The sequence below is a fragment of the Hordeum vulgare genome, chromosome 7H, assembly GCF_904849725.1.
Source record: "Hordeum vulgare subsp. vulgare chromosome 7H, MorexV3_pseudomolecules_assembly, whole genome shotgun sequence".
NCBI lineage: Eukaryota > Viridiplantae > Streptophyta > Magnoliopsida > Poales > Poaceae > Hordeum > Hordeum vulgare.
The window spans coordinates 602,286,158-602,304,261 of record NC_058524.1 but is presented as its reverse complement, the minus strand read 5'-3'; the positions used below and the strand labels follow the sequence as shown (position 1 = coordinate 602,304,261).

The 18,104-nt window shown below is 45.6% G+C and overlaps 1 protein-coding gene across 1 annotated transcript; it reads left to right on the top strand.

Annotated features, from left to right (window-relative positions):
* LOC123409970 (histone H2B.3-like) lies at positions 1–641 on the top strand. Its single transcript, XM_045102840.1, has one exon. The coding sequence runs from the start codon at positions 78–80 to the stop codon at positions 504–506; it is 429 nt and encodes a 142-aa protein (XP_044958775.1). The 5' UTR covers positions 1–77; the 3' UTR covers positions 507–641.
* The last annotated feature ends 17,463 nt before the right edge of the window (positions 642–18,104 follow it).

Genomic DNA, 18,104 nt, shown 5'->3' with positions numbered 1-18,104 from the left:
AATCCATTCCCCACCACTCCCCTCGCACCTTCCGGCGAACCACCACACCTCTCCCCGGCGAAGCAGCAGCGGCATCCATGGCCCCCAAGGCAGAGAAGAAGCCGGCTGCCGCGGAGAAGACTCCGGCGGCGGAGAAGACCACGGCGGGGAAGAAGCCCAAGGCCGAGAAGCGGCCGCCGAAGTCCAAGGAGGGCGGCGCCGACAAGAAGAAGAAGAAGGCCAAGAAGAGCGTGGAGACCTACAAGATCTACATCTTCAAGGTGCTGAAGCAGGTGCACCCCGACATCGGCATCTCCTCCAAGGCCATGTCCATCATGAACTCCTTCATCAACGACATCTTCGAGAAGCTCGCCGGCGAGTCCGCCAAGCTGGCGCGGTACAACAAGAAGCCCACCATCACGTCCCGGGAGATCCAGACCTCCGTCCGCCTCGTCCTCCCCGGCGAGCTCGCCAAGCACGCCGTCTCCGAGGGCACCAAGGCCGTCACCAAGTTCACCTCCTCCTAGGCTAGGCTGTTCCCTGTCTATCGTTGGTTCTGTGTAACAGTTGGCTGTTCGGACGTGGTCTTGTAACTTGTGGTGGTTCTGTGGAGAACACACTGTTTCATTATCTCGTGAAATAGTAATGGCGCTTCTTTGATCTGTCTCGTGATTCTCTACCATGTCCAGTTCTTACCATTAACGCTGCCGTTTCAGTAAACAGAGTTCCCTTGCTATGATCCTCTATGATCCTGTTAGTGTGATTTTATCGTGGTTTGGTTCCTTATGCATATTCTGTTCTGTTTTGTGACTTTTGTCTGTCAAACTCTACATACAGCGACACTGAAATTGCAGAGATGTTTCTCTGTTCGATTTTCCTTAATTTCAGTTTTCAGCTGTCGGTTTACACGGTGATGGCGGCGTGAGGAGGGGAGTCCGTGGTGGGCGAGTTCATGTACACGGTGATGGCGCCGGGGCCGTTGCAGCGGAGGGCTGGAGGCGGCGTCAGCACCCTGTTCCAGTTAACTGACGAAAGTGTCCATTTCTTCAGACATAGTAGGATGGCCGTCCTTGCTCCAGCCCTTCCGTCTGCTGGCTCAACTCGGAGGTGTTCAGGCAAATCCGTCGGCAAACTCTACTGAATTGTGTGTTTTTCTTTCTGCTCCGGATTTGTAATATTCTTGTTTAATCAATAAACAGCCGACCTTCTAAAAAAAAGGGACTCAAGACGTTCTCTTTTTGTACCGTTTGTACCACCATCACAGGTTTAGGCTGTCAGTGACATGTTCCAAGCTGCAGCAACCATCGCCGCATCCATGACCGACGGCGAAGAAAAACACATCCACAACTACGTTGCTTCAGACACCGCTATGTTTTTCCACAATCACAGAGGGTTGCTTCCATTTTACTGTCAACCACGAGCAGTGCCGCCAGTTCTTTGTAACATTTCTCCTCGTGTTCCATTGCACTTCTTTGTGCAGGTAGAAAATTTTCATATGAGGTTGGATGTCCTGCGTATGTATTTCTTATACATAGAAAAAGCGATTTAATTTGTTTTACAAGATGACATAGTTTTCTAAGGAAAACTAAGACAAACAACAACATACATAAACACAAATAAGATAAAGAAGGAAAACGCATCCACAACAGAACACCAATACTGCCCAAGAGTGATTGAGGGAAAGATCTTTCGAGACGGCTTCAAGAACGAACACGACGCGTATGGATGCTTTCGTTGTCCGCATTAACTCTCATCGACCACAAAGTTTTTGCCCAGAACAGTGCTTGACCATTCCATCGGCAGGGCTTCGCCAAGCGCTGCGGAGGAGGAAGAAGAGAGAGGTAGGGCTGCGCCGTGGGAGATGAATTGTGTCTCTCCAAAAGGCCAAAACCCACCACTATATATAGAAGGAGGGAGAGGGAGACTGCCTTGGCCCCTCCTCCAAGGAGGAGGAGCTTCGGCCGAAGCTAGGGAGGTGTCCACCTCCCACAAGGGAGGTGGACTATCTTGGTAGGACTCTTCCTCCTTTTCCTTTTAAGCATTTTGCCTTATCTCCTCTATCCCCATGCGCATAGGCCTTTAGGGAAGACCTTGGCCAGCCCAATAAGGGCTTGTCCACCTCCTCTAACATCCATGCACCTCTTTGGTCGTCACACCCCTCCCCGGGGTCCTCCGACACCCTCCCGGCACTCCCGGTACACTACCGATGAGCCCGAAACTTTTCCGGTGACCTAAACATGACTTCCTATATATCAATATTTACCTCCGGACCATTCCGGAGCTCCTCGTGATGTACGTGATCTCATCCGGGACTCCGAACAACCTTCGGTAACCACATACCATTCCCTTTACAACTCTAGCGTCATCAAACCTTAAGTGTGTAGACCCTACGGGTTCGGGAGACATGCACACATGACCGAGACATCGCTCCGGCCAATAACCAACAACGGAGTCTGGATATCCATGTTGGTTCCCACATGTTCCATGATGATCTCATCGGATGAACCACGACGTCAAGGATTCAATCAATCCGTATGCAATTCCCTTTGTGTACCGGTACGATACTTGCCCGAGATTCGATCGTCGGTATCCCTATACCTTGTTCAATCTCGTTACCGGCAAGTCTCTTTACTCATTCCTTAACACATCATCCCGCGACTAACTTCTTAGTCACACTAAGCTCAATATGATGATGGATTATCGAGTGGGCGCAGAGATACCTCTCCTCACACGGAATGACAAATCCCGGTCTCGATTCATACAACCCAACACACACTTTTGGAGATACCCGTAGTGCGCCTTTATAATCACCCAGTTACGTTGTGACATTTGGTACATCCAAAGCACTCCTACGGTATCCAGGAGTTGCACAATCTCACGGTCTAAGGAAATGATACTTCCGAAAAAGGATTCCCCCCGCTTTGTATTACAAAGCAACCAACCGATACAACCAACAGTAGGTGCTGGGGCGGAAGCAACACAATCAAACCCAATAGAAACGAAAGAGAAACAAAAAGAGAAAAATGCCTACAACGACGGATCGACGAAAACGAAGAAGTTTCACGACCACTGCGCCCACCGAAGATCTCCCACCAAGCTCCAAAGCTCCGAAGCACCGGTACCAATCAACACCTCCAAGAAAGACCGCGACGATGATGCTGTTGCTGCCAAGGGTTTCCCCCGGTACGTGATGAGGCAAGAGGAAGGGTCGCCCCCGACGCCCTCCAGGAAGGTCCGATGGCACCCATCGGCGTCGCCGCGTCGGTGTCGGCCAGGCCGACAAGGGTTTCCCCCGATCCCAACCTTCAGCTCGGATGCTCCTAAGCCTGCCACCAAACCAACCACCATCTTGCGCCACCGCAGTCATGAAGCCTCCATGCTGTCTCACCACGACACCAAGAGCTGAGGCCTGCACATCGGGGAATAGGAGCTGGTACTAAGGGCACAACACCGTCAGCACCCGGGAGAGTACAACCTCCACCGTCGTTGACGGTAGCCGGCCAGACACAATAGCAGGAGCATACCAGGCCCGTGGGCCCACTGGCCCGGTCGGGCCCTCCATGCCCGTAAAGCTCCCGCCATGGCACATGGGAAAGGAGGGAGGCCGAAGAGGGGAGGGGCTCGCGCCGCCCCGGCCACCTCCTGGGGAGGCGGCACGGGGGCGGATCCGGGAGGAGGGAGAGGGGGAGGGGGGGACGGCTGGCGGCGGCGGGGTCCCTAGGAGGGCCGGCGGCGGCATGGGGAGGGTGGGAGGAACCCTAGAGGAAGGTCAGGCGCCTGATTAGAAATAGGTAAGGAGTTATCAATGTTTCCTTGGCCTCTTTTCAAGGAAATGATAGTGGACATTATAAAAGCTTTAGCAGACAAACAACACGATCTAGTGCTATGCTTAGGATTGGGTCTTGTCCATCACATCATTTTCCAATGATGTGATCCCGTTATCTATGACATCCAATGTCCATGATCGAGAAACCATGATCATCCATTGATCAAGGAGCTAGCCAACTAGAGGCTCACTAGGGACACATTGTGATCTACATATTTACACATGTATTACGGTTTCTGGTTAATACAATTATAGCCTGAATAATAGACAATTATCATGAACTGGAAATATAATAATAACAACTTTATTATTGCTTCTAGGGCATATTTCCAACAGTCTCCCACTTGCACTAGAGTCAAAAATCTAGTTACATTGTGATGAATCGAACACCCATAGAGTTCTGGTGCTGATCATGCTTTGCCCGTGGAAGAGGTTTAGTCAAGGGTGTGCGACATTCAGATACATATGTACTTTACAAATATCTATATCTCCATCCTCGATGTATCCACGTATGGAGTTGAAGCAGTGCTTGATATGCTCGGTCTTCTTGTGAAACCTGGGCTCCTTTGCAATAGCAATAACTCCAGTGTTGTCACAGAACAGAGTCATCGGACCCGACACACTTGGAATCACTCCTAGGTCGGTGATGAACTCCTTCATCCAGACTCCTTCCTGTGCTGCTTCCAAAGCAGGTATGTACTCCGCTGCACATGTAGATGCCGCCACGACACTTTGCTTGCAACTTTGCAATAGCAATAACTCCAGTGTTGTCACAGAATAGAGTCATCGGGCCCGACACACTTGGAATCACTCCTACGTCGGTGATGAACTCCTTCATCCAGACTCCTTCCTGTGCTGCTTCCAAAGCAGGTATGTACTCCGCTGCACATGTAGATGCCGCCACGACGCTTTGCTTGCAACTGCACCAGCTAACTGCCCCATTATTCAAAATGTATATGTATATGGTTTGTGACTTGGAGTCATCCGGATTTGTGTCGAAGCTAGCATCAACGTAACCCTTTACGACGAGCTCTTTGGCACCTCCATAGACGAGAAACATATCTTTAGTCCTTTTCAGGTACTTTAGGATATCCTTGACTGCTGTCCAGTGATCCACTCCTAGATCACTCTGGTACCTCCCTACCAAACTTATGACAAGGTTCACATCAGGTCTGGTACACAACATGGCATACATGATAGAGCCTATGCCTGAAGCATAGGGGACGGTACTCATCTTTTCTCTATCTTCCGCCGTGGTCGGTCGTTGAGTCGCACTCAACCTCACACCTTGCAATACAGGCAAGAACCCCTTCTTAGCCTTACCCATATTGAACTTCTTCAATATCTTGTAAAGGTATGTGCTTTGTGAAAGACCTATGAGGTGTCTCGATCTATCTCTATAGATCCTGATGCCTAATATCTAAGCAGCTTCTCCAAGGTCCTTCATTGAAAAACTCTTATTCAAATAGGCCTTTATGCTTTCCAATAGTTCTATATCATTTCCCATCAACAATATGTCATCCACATATAATATGAGAAATGCTACAAAGCTCCCACTCACTTTCTTGTAAATACATGCTTCTTCATAAGTCTGTACAAACCCAAACGCTTTGATCACCTCATGAAAGCAAATGTTCCAACTCCGAGTTGCTTGCACCAGCCCATAAATGGAGCACTCGAGCTTGCATACCTTGTTAGCATTGCTAGGATCGACAAAACATTCCGGTTGTATCATATACAATTCTTCTTTAAGAAATCCATTCAGGAATGCTGTTTTGACGTCCATTTGCCAGATTTCATAATCATAGAATGCGGCAATTGCTAACATGGTTTGAATTGACTTTAGCATCGCTAGGGGTGAGAAGGTCTCATCATAGTCAATCCCTTGAACTTGTCGATAACCCTTAGTGACAAGTCAAGCCTTATAGATGGTCACATTACCATCCACGTCAGTCTTCTTCTTGAAGATCCATTTATTTTCTATGGCTCGTCGATCATCGGGCAAGTCCACCAAAGTCCATACTATGTTCTCATACATGGATCCTATCTCGGATTTCATGGCCTCAAGCCATTTGTTGGAATCCGGGCCCGCCATTGCTTCTTCATAATTCGAAGGTTCACTGTTATCTAACAACATGATTTCCATGACAAGGTTGACGTACCATTCTGGTGCAGAACGTACCCTTGTCGACCTTCGAGGTTTAATAGCAACTTGATCTGAAGTTTCATGATCATCATCATTAACTTCATCTCCAGCCGGTGCAGGCATCTCAAAAACATTTTCTTGCGATGCGCTACTCTCCGTTTCGAGAGGAGGTACAATTACCTCATCCGGTTCTATTTTCCTCCCACTTACTTCTTTCGAGAGAAACTCTTTCTCTAGAAAGGATCCGTTCTTAGCAACAAAGATCTTGCCTTCGGATCCAAGATAGAAGGTGTACCCTATAGTTTACTTAGGGTATCCTATGAAGACGCATTTTTCCGCTTTGGGTTCGAGCTTCTCTGGTTGAAGTTTCTTCACATAAGCACCGCAACCCCAAACTTTAAGAAACGACAGCTTAGGTTTCTTGCCAAACCATAATTCATACGGTGTCATCTCAACGGATTTAAACGGTGACCTATTTAAAGTGAATGCGGCAATTTCCAAAGCATATCCCCAAAATGATAGCGGTAAATCAGTAAGAGACATCATAGATCGCACCATATCCAATAAGGTGCGATTACGACGTTCAGACACACTGTTGCGCTGCGGTGTGCCAGGCGGCGTGAGTTGTGAAACAATTCCACATTTCCTTAGGTGTGTGCCAAACTCATGACTCAAATATTCTCCTCCACGATCAGGTTGTAGAAACTTTATTTTCTTGTCGCGTTGATTCTCCACCTCACTCTGAAATTTTCCTTGATTTTTTAAAGGTTTCATACTTGTGCTTCATTAAGTAGACATACCCATATCTACTTAAATCGTTAGTGAGGGTGAGAACATAACGATAGCCACCGCGAGCTTCAACGCTCGTTGGAACACATACATCGGTATATATTATTTCCAGTAAGTTAGTTGCTCGCTCCATTGTTTCAGAGAACGGAGTCTTGGTCATCTTGTGTCACGCCCAACATGCGACCCTATCCTCAATTTGGCATGAAGGCCTCGTCAGGGATAGAAGCGCATCTCGTCGTGTCGCAATAAGGGATATCGTTACAAGTACATGTACTGAAAAGAAGAGTCATATATACAGAGTTGGCTTACACTCGCCACAAGCTACATCAGAGTCACATCATTACATTACATAATCATGAAGAGTAAGAGTAGGGTCCGACTACGGACGAAAACAAACGAGAAAAGAAGAACGACGTCCATCCTTGCTATCCCAGGCTGTCGTCCTGGAACCCATCCTAGATCGATGAAGAAGAAGAAGGAGAAGCAACTCCAAATGAAAAAACAACGCGCTCGTGTAGAGTAACCTTTACCAGTACCTGCAACTGGTGTTGTAGTAATCTGTGAGCCACAGGGGACTCAGCAATCTCATTTCCAAAGGTATCAAGACTTGCAAAGCTTAATGGGTGAGGCAAGATTAAGTGGTGAGGTTGCAACATCGGCTAAGCATATATTTGGTGGCTAAACTTACGAGTACAAGAAATAAGAGGGGGATGATCTACGAATAACAGACGTGAACTACTGATGATCAAATGAATGATCCTGAACACCTACCTATGTCAGACATAACCCCACCGTGTCCTCGATCGGAGAAGGAACTCACGAAAGAGACAGTCACGGTTACGCACACAGTTGGCATATTTTAATTAAGTTAACTTCAAGTTATCTAGAACCAGTGTTAAACAAAGCTTCCACGTTGCCACATAACCGCGGGCACGGCTTTCCGAAAGATTTGACCCTGCAGGGGTGCTCCAACTAGTCCATCACAAATTACCACAAGCCGCATAGAAATCCTCAATCACGAAGCTCGCGATCTCGTCGGATTCCCTAGTGGAAAGCCTCAACTCTAAGATTACCCAAAGCACCACCGGAGTCCCGATGCACAAGATATCTCGTCAAAGGTAAAACTAATCCAGCAAGGCCGCCCGACGTGTCGACGATCCCGATAGGAGTCGCGTACCTCGTTCTCAGGACACGGCGGATGAGCTAGACGTCGGGATCGCTAAACCTCCGGGTGACCAGAGGGGCGCCGGACATCGCTCAGGTGGGGCCAACACTCATGAGGAGCACTGGCCCGGGGGTTGATTAAATTATCCTCGGGGCCCGGAAAGTCCCTATGCAATTTTATTAGGTGTTTAGGCAAATGTAGTACCAAAGTTGGGCCTTGCGAGACCAGCTTTAATCTAAAACGAATTATCAAGGGGGTCCCCATAACAACCCCGATCGTGTTAGGAGCGCTCATTTATGGAACATAACACCGGTAGCCGGAAACTAAGGGGACAAAGGTGGAACAAAACACCAGGCTAGAAAGGCCGAGCCTTCCACCTTTTACCAAGTATATAGGTGCATTAAATTAAATAACATTTAATATGGTGATATAACAAGGGACCCATGCTTTCACATGGAAGCATCTGCACCTACAACTAGCAATGCTATTAACAGGGTTAAGCAAGCAGTAACATAGCCAATCAGTGGTTTGCTAGGTTGAACAGGTTGAAGGTTTCATGGCATTGTTGAGAGGCTAATATTTAACATGTGGTAGGCAACGAGACATAAACGATAGCAACGGTAAAACTAGCGTGGCAATGATAGTAATGGTATCTGGGGAAATGGTCATCTTGCCTGAGATCCCGCTTGGAAGAAGAATGCCTCCGTGAAGCAGACGAACCGACGTAGTCGAACGGGTCCTCACAATCCGGCACGCTGCGGAACTCTATCGAGACGAAGCAAACCGGAAACACAAATCAACACACGACATTCACCACACGATGCACAACACATATGATGCATGAGCTACTGAATACATGCAAGTCACGGCATGACAATTCACACAATCAAACACTACACACTAAGTGAAGTTCAATATGCAACGAGTTGCATATTGACGAAACTCCACGTTTATTATTTAGTTCTATCCTGATTAGATACACGGCAATATTAAATGTGGTTAAACATGGCAAGAGGTGAAGCGCAATTAAACTACCTATCTAGGCATTTTAAATGAGGTCGGAAATGTCATATAGCACCTCCGGAACGACCTCACATGTTAATTTACAATTCTGTCCAGATCTGAATTGACACCTTTAATTATTTGTTAAACAACAAAACAAATAGGTTCACGTGATTCTACGCATCATTTCAAGCAATCTACACATAAAGAACATCTCCAACGGAGCTACGGATCAAAAGTTACAAGCACCGCAAGATATGATGACATGAATGCGATATGTGTGCAACATCGGCTATGGGCACTTCAAAACATTCAACCAGCAAAAGAATAAGAACCTACACGAGATTCTAAGCAAGTTTCATGTAGGACACGATCAAATAGGAGCTACGGTTCAAAAACTACGAGCAAAACAAGGAATCACTACAATCTGCCAAAATTAGCCACATATCATTTTCTACGCCCCAGAACTACGGCTACACAACTCCGATATGCTCAAGCAAGGCATGTCACGGAAGAGGGCAAGAAGCACTAATACAAACAACTAACAACAACTAGCATTGACAGCAGAAAAACCTATAGCTACAGGACTCCAAATGGCATGAAAATTTACAGCATGCTAGATAAACACAAGGGGTACAACTATCTCCATTGGACCAACCTCAAAAGAGCTACAGATCAAAAGACACAAGCGAGATAAGACAGCAACAAAATAATAACAGATTCCAGACTTAGAAATATTTCAGCTCCTCAAAATCAGCACTATTTCTAACAACTTGAGAGCAATCAAACTACACCTAAACATGCATTTCTATTGCAACTAAAAATACGAGGGGCTAGTCTAAACACCCAAGAACAACTCCCTAGTTGTCAACTTAATCAAACGGAGCACGGAATAAATCCTACAAATTAAACAAAAGGGCATCACGGCAAAATATCGCGCGAACCAACTTCCTCAAAAGCTAAAACTAATTGCACAGAAAAATCCCATGGATTTTTCTACCCCAGAAACATATAAAATATGTGGGGTTGCACAACAAAAATAAAGCCACACATAAATGCGGGAAAAATAACCTATATACAGGAAAATAAACTAGAGGGAATTCCCTACACGCAAAAATACAAATGACCACTCTCAAATGCATGAAAAAATGGTCCCTAAAACATGGGCATTTTACCTAAGGTACTCGAGCAATCCGGACCGCAAGAAAAATAAATACGGGACGTTCCCCTATTGGGACAACATGCGAAACTAGGCGTTTGGCACGTTAAACGGTGTCAAACAAATGTGCAAGCCTTATAATCGGGTTCTACGCCAGAAACTACACGTTTTACATATATAATACTCTCCGATCCGACACACGGATTTAAAACTACACGCGTTTGAAAATATGCCCTTTTCTGAAAAAGAATTAAATAGCCGAAATTAATAAAATCCTACGCGGGCCAGATCTGGCTATCGGGCCGAAACAGGCATGGCGGCAACAAATTATGTTGCGCCTAGGGCGCAACTTAGTATACTCCACTTGGCGAAGAAAAAGAAAAAAAATGAATAGAAGGCCGGGGCTTACCATGGGCCGGCCTGGATGGCACTGAGGAAGAGGCCTCGGGCACTGGAGCGGGAACTGGGCCTGGCGAACGAGGCGGCCCAGGTGGCGCTGCGCTCGGACGTGGGTGGTTGCCTCCCGCACGCGCGCGGGCAACCGGCAGCAGGAGCTGGCCGTGGCGGCTCGTCGGCCCGGCACAGGGGGCGCAGGTGGCGGGGAGACTGGCGGGATCCGCCGGATCCGGCTGTGGCGAGTCCGCTCCCGTCGTGGCAACGCAAGGCAGCGGCCGGACGGAGAGGATGCGGCGGCAGCGCATGGTGGCGGCGCGGGCTGGCCGGAGGCGAGGTGCGCTAGCGACGGGACCGGACGGGGACGGGGCCGACAAGGAGCTGCGGGCAGGAGGCGACCTCGGGGAGGCGAGGGAGGCGCGAGGCTCGGCGGCCGGTGGAGAGGAGAAGGCTGCGACGGCTCTCCCGATCCATGGATCGAGCTCCATGACGGGAGGCGCGTGCAGGAGCGAACATGGGGGCTGGGAGGCTCCCCTGGCCGTCCATCTGTGATCCAATGGTAGAGATGAGGGAGTGATTGGGTAGGCTGGCTAGATTCAGTGGTCTCCCGAGGACGCGGATCGGGAGGCGATCCCGAGGGAATGTGGCTGGCGTCGCATGATGGGACAACGGGGAGGATTTCTAGGGTTTCTCAAAATAGGTCTAGGTGGTCTATATATAGGGAATAGGACTAGGGTTAGGGGTTATTTAGGCTCTCCGATTTAGATCGGACGACCAAAATAATGAGGTTAGGGAGACCAATAGACAAACCGATGACGGTTTACGGTAAAATGGGGTTGATTCGGATCGAGTGGTCACGAGCACCCGGTTCGGTTTTCGCGAGGTTTTCGGACTGGGCTGCGCGTAGGGTTGATGCACTATGCAGAGGGGCTAAGCGGAGATGAGAGGGAAAACGGGCACCCGGCAACATATTTAAAACACCGATAAAACGTCCGACGATAGACCGAATACGGTGCCGCTACGGTCGACCGTTCGGGTACCAGACGAACTCCGATCGCGACGAAATTCGACAAGCGGCCTAACTAAAACAAATTACGACCGCATGCCAAGTTTCACCCCGATCAGAGAAATTTTACGCACACTTTTAAAAACAGGAATCGAACGATGCCGCGGGCGCGTGCGAGTGCGGTCAGGCTCAGAACGGACAACGTCGAGAACCGGCAACTAATAACGGATGCAAGTTTGAAAACTGGCGGCAACGGAGACGCCGATGCAATGCTGATGATGCGCATGATGCGATGATGATGCGACAAATAAAAAATAGACACACGACAAAAATGAAAAGAGAGGGGAATCTTCTGGAACGTCGACATCGGGCTATCACAACTCTCCTACACTACAAGAGGATCTCGCCCCGAGATCCAAGAATGAAAGGGGAAAAGGAAGAGGAAGAAGAAGAGGTAAAATTTAGTCGCTTCTTTGACAAACGAGTGAAACCAACGACCCTTGAAGATTGCAAAGAGATGAGGAATGATATGAGAAATAAGCAAGAATTCACGGAAAATTTCGGCAGCACTTCGGTAGGAAAATGGGACAAAAAATTCGAAAAGGTGGAAGAAATAGACAATATTCACAACAAACAAGTAAATAGAGCAAGGGAACACCAAGATCTTGATAGAACTACAAGATTGACCCAAAAGAGCAATATCACAAAGCCTCCAGAACAATAGAATAGGAACTAACTCATACGGAAGAGAGAATGAAGAAAAGAATGACAACTACTAACTCCAATGAACTTGACAAGCACCCTTGCAAGAAGAATTGGACGGAGTTGTTGGAAAACAACAACGAAAAGAACAAGATAGCAGTGGGCTTATGAAAATCATCTCAACAAATATGAGGTGACAACCAACCACTAAAAGAACCAAGGATAGATTACGAGAAACAAGATATGAACAATTACTTACACCAAGAGGAAACATTGAGAACTTGGATTAAAGACAAGCATCATAATAGCAACAATCCATAGGAAAGGCTTTAGGTGAAATCCAAACCAAGATAGCTCAATGAAGAAATCATGGGTTGAAATATCTCATGATCATAGAATTGGTGGGTTTAATTATCTCATTCTTGAAAGGAAATCTCTTCGAGACTCCTACACTAACAAGAATGCTATAATACTACCTCAAAGGATAAAGGAAGAACAATTGCACATAGAAATGCAAGAGAAAGTATACTTGAGGTTCCCCAACAAGAATCTTGAAAAACATTTGATAATGGATTGAAACCTTGATGAATCACCATGAAGGACCTCCGTATATAAATAAATGATGCAAAGATATGAAGAATGAAAGAATAAGATTACGACCTTGCCAGGATTTAGATGAAGCCTCACAAAGAGATACTTGAGAAAACTTGGAACTCCGGAAAAGAAAAGATAAGAACACTTGAGAAAAAGGAATTGACATAATGAACCACTCCGGAAGAAGAACTCAGATTACTATGAACAAGAATAAGAATTATGTTATGCTCATCCTTCATCAAGTTTAATTGATGACAAGCAACGGATTTAGCATACCACTTATTCTTCTTGAAATGGTCTTGAAGAGACAGAGAGATAAGCACCACTTGAAGCATAATTGAAGAAAGCACCGGTAAGAATTCACAATTGAATGGAAAAACCAAGAATTAAGGGAGATACAAGAGAATGAAAAGATCTTGAGCCACCTAACAGAAAACTTGAATAAGACACCAGAATAAACGAGAGACGAACGACGAGACAACAATTGAGAAGAATTGAGGATGAAAGCTGAAAGTTGAGAACGAAGAAGTCTTCTGAAATGATGGCATTCGGAGGAATGAGAAATAAAAACAACTCAGAAATGCACCGGATAGCAAGAAATGAATCACTCATGAAAGAAACAATTGAGAGGATAACACGAAGCTGAGATGAAAATCTTCACAAGAATGGAACAAGACTGAGGGAACACTCCTTAGAATAGCAAGCTGAGAATGATGACGAGGAACACACCAAGAATTAATGAGACACTCCGGAATAATGAAGAAGCAAAGGTTGAACCAATATGAGAATTAATTCAAATTGATCTTGAAGAAGGAATATGACTGATGAAAATCATACTTACGTCATAGTTGAGAAGAATTAAAGATCTCCGGAAAGATTAGAAGAGACATATAAGATCCTGGGAAAAACCTGTGGGTTATGGGCCCACTCGAAGAAATCACCGTTGAAACAATTGCTAGAACGAGAGATATTGCACCGGTATAAGAAAAGTAGATGAGGTTAGAACCTCGAAATAATTAAAAGAATTGAAAACGAGAAACTACTGAAATATCTTTAACACTCCGGATAGAAAGAGAGAGGAATTAATAAACAAGATAGGCTGAAAGAATTTCCAACGTTGGAAAGAATTTAATGGTTGAAAAGGATATGATGACCATGGATAACTGAAATGAATTCACCGGTAAGGATGACAAGAATGAATAAATATGAACATGAAGCTCCTAAGAATCTTCACAACGAATCACTAGGTAAGAGAGAAAAGAACAGACAGCGAAAGCACAATGAAAAGAAAACTCTTGGATGAAAATTGAATGACTGAAGAAAAGGGTGGGAGGGTGGGGAAAAACAAAGACAACTTGGTCTAGATGAGGCAACTCCGGAAATAATTGGGAGAATGATCTGCAAAAAATTGAGAGGATTGAATTCACTGAAGAGAAGCACACCGGTTGGAAAAGAATTAACATGACAACTCCGGTAGACAAGAATTGGCAAGACAACTGATTAAGAAAAATGATTTGCATTCTCACATAAAAATATGAGAACACCTCTTAGAAAGATTTGAAATCACCACTTTACATCGAAGCAACACGAATTACCATAATCAGCAAAACAAAGGGATGAGGCTTACGAAACAAGCCAGAACAAACTCATGAGAAAGATTTCGTCCGATATTTTCGTGGACAGGAATCCACTAGATGTCGAACCCCAACCTAACATCATGCATTTGTTGGAAGATTGTCCTATAAGCAACTACTTGAATTCCCACCTATGAATTCCCGAAATTTCTGGTCATGCAATCTGGTACACGGATACAAGGAGTAATAACACACAACTCCTATACTAACCCGTCACCTGTATCACATCCGTCAACACACGACCAGAATCTCGGACCTTCATCTACAACAGACCCTCGTGATCACAACGATACAAAGTATGGCAGTACTCCCGAACAATCTGCACCAGTACTGGGGACATCGGGGTTATCTCGCCACTACTAGTATTGAAGCAATTACGAACATCCTTCGTTCTTAGATACTCAGAAACCTGAATGATAACGATGTGCTCAAGAATCCCCTGGAGCTCAACTCCCCTGAAACTCAAAGCAGATAGGAGGCACCAAAACAGAACTCCGTCACATCGGCATCATATAGATTCCAAAAATATCCGCATGATCCTAAATTTTTTTGAATGAGAAGAGGAGTAGAATCAAATTATTACGTCAAGATTCCTCATCAGAGCATAGAAGAGGATAAAAAAGAATCCTACTCTCCGATATATAACTAGACTCAAAGCAGTTTTTTTCACTAGACTCGACTCGGCCAAGTTCGATCAATCAAGGGGGCTCCTAGGTCGGTACTGCTCTGATACCAACTTGTCACGCCCAAGATGCGACCCTATCCACAATTTGGCACGAAGACCTCGTCAGGGATAGAAGCGCATCTCGTCGTGTCGCAAGAATGGATATCGTTACAAGTACATGTACTGAAAAGAAGAGTTATATATACAGAGTTGGCTTACACTCGCCACAAGCTACATCAGAGTCACATCAGTACATTACATAATCATCAAGAGTAAGAGCAGGGTCCGACTACGAATGAAAACAAACGAGAAAAGAAGAACGACGTCCATCCTTGCTATCCCAGGCTGCCGGCCTGGAACCCATCCTAGATCGATGAAGAAGAAGAAGGAGAAGCAACTCCAAATGAACAAACAACGCGCTCGCGTCGAGTAACCTTTACCTGTACCTGCAACTGGTGTTGTAGTAATCTGTGAGCCACAGGGGACTCAGCAATCTCATTTCCAAAGGTATCAAGACTAGCAAAGCTTAATGGGTGAGGCAAGATTAAGTGGTGAGGTTGCAGCAGCGGCTAAGCATATATTTGGTGGCTAAACTTACGAGTATAAGAAATAAGAGGGGGAAGATCTACGCATAACGGACGTGAACTACTGATGATCAAATGAATGATCCTGAACACCTACCTACATCAGACATAACCCCACCGTGTCCTCGATCGGAGAAGGAACTCACGAAAGAGACAGTCACGGTTACGCACACAGTTGGCATATTTTAATTAAGTTAACTTCAAGTTATCTAGAACCAGTGTTAAACAAAGCTTCCATGTTGCCACATAACCGCGGGCACAACTTTTCGAAAGATTTGACCCTGCAGGGGTGCTCCAACTAGTCCATCACAAATTACCACAAGCCGCATAGAAATCCTCAATCACGAAGCTCGCGATCTCGTCGGATTCCCTAGTGGAAAACCTCAACTCTGAGATTACCCAAAGCATCACCAGAGTCCCGATGCACAAGATATCTCGTCAAAGGTAAAACTAATCCAGCAAGGCCGCCCGACGTGTCGACGATCCCGATAGGAGTCGCGTACCTCGTTCTCAGGACAGGACGGATGAGCTAGACGTCGGGATCGCTAAACCTCCGGGTGACTAGAGGGGCGCCGAACATCGCTCAGGTGGGGCCAACACTCATGAGGAGCACTGGCCCGGGGGTTGATTAAATTATCCTCGGGGTCCGGAAAGTCCCTATGCAATTTTATTAGGTGTTTAGGCAAATGTAGTACCAAAGTTGGGCCTTGCGAGACCAGCTTTAATCTAAAACGAATTATCAAGGGGGTCCCCATAACAACCCCGATCGTGTTAGGAGCGCTCATTTATGGAACATAACACCGGTAGCCGGAAACTAAGGGGGCAAAGGTGGAACAAAACACCAGGCTAGAAAGGCCGAGCCTTCCACCTTTTACCAAGTATATAGGTGCATTAAATTAAATAGCATTTAATATGGTGATATAACAAGGGACCCATGCTTTCACATGGAAGCATCTGCACTTGCAACTAGCAACGCTATCAACAGGGTTAAGCAAGCAGTAACATAGCCAATCAGTGGTTTGCTAGGTTGAACAGGTTGAAGGTTTCATGGCATTGTTGAGAGGCTAATATTTAACATGTGGTAGGCAACGAGACATAAACGGTAGCAACGGTAAAACTAGCGTGGCAATGATAGTAATGGTATCTGGGGAAATGGTCATCTTGCCTGAGATCCCGCTTGGAAGAAGAATGCCTCCGTGAAGCAGACGAACCGACGTAGTCGAACGGGTCCTCACAATCCGGCACGCTGCGGAACTCTATCGAGACGAAGCAAACCGGAAACACAAATCAACACACGACATTCACCACACGATGCAAAACACATATGATGCATGAGCTACTGAATACATGCAAGTCACGGCATGACAATTCACACAATCAAACACTACACACTAAGTGAAGTTCAATATGCAACGAGTTGCATATTGACGAAACTCCACGTTTATTATTTAGTTCTATCCTGATTAGATACACGGCAATATTAAATGTGGTTAAACATGGCAAGAGGTGAAGCGCAATTAAACTACCTATCTAGGCATTTTAAATGAGGTCGGAAATGTCATATAGCACCTCCGGAACGACCTCACATGTTAATTTACAATTCTGTCCAGATCTGAATTGACACCTTTAATTAGTTGTTAAACAACAAAACAAATACTTTCACATGATTCTACGCGTCATTTCAAGCAATCTACACGTAAAGAACATCTCCAACGGAGCTACGGATCAAAAGTTACAAGCACCGCAAAATATGATGGCATGAATGCAATATGTGTGAAACATCGGCTATGGGCACTTCAAAACATTCAACCAGCAAAATAATAAGAACCTACACGAGATTCTAAGCAAGTTTCTTGTAGGACACGATCAAATCCGAGCTACGGTTCAAAAACTACGAGCAAAACAAGGAATCACTACAATCTGCCAAAATCAACCACATAGCATTTTCTATGCCCCACAACTACGGGTACACATCTCCGATATGCTCAATCAAGGCATGGCACGGAAGAGAGCAAGAAGCACTACTACAAACAACTAACAACAACTAGCATGGCATCATGGATCACTAGGGAAAGAAGACACAAAATGGCATCTCACACACTATTTCAGACTTAGTGAAAATTACACCTCATGAAAGTGCAGTTTTCGATCTGAAGCTATATTGACAGCAGAAAAACCTATAGATACAGGACTCCAAATGGCATGACAATTTACAGCACGCTAGATAAACACAAGGGGCACAATTATCTCCATTGGACCAACCTCAAAAGAGCTACATATCAAAAGACACAAGCAAGATAAGACAACAACAAAATAATAACAGATTCCAGACTTAGAAATATTTCAGCTCCTCAAAATCAGCACTATTTCTAGCAACTTGAGAGCAATCAAACTACACCTAAACATGCATTTCTATTGCAACTAAAAATACCAGGGGCTAGTCTAAACACCCAAGAACAAC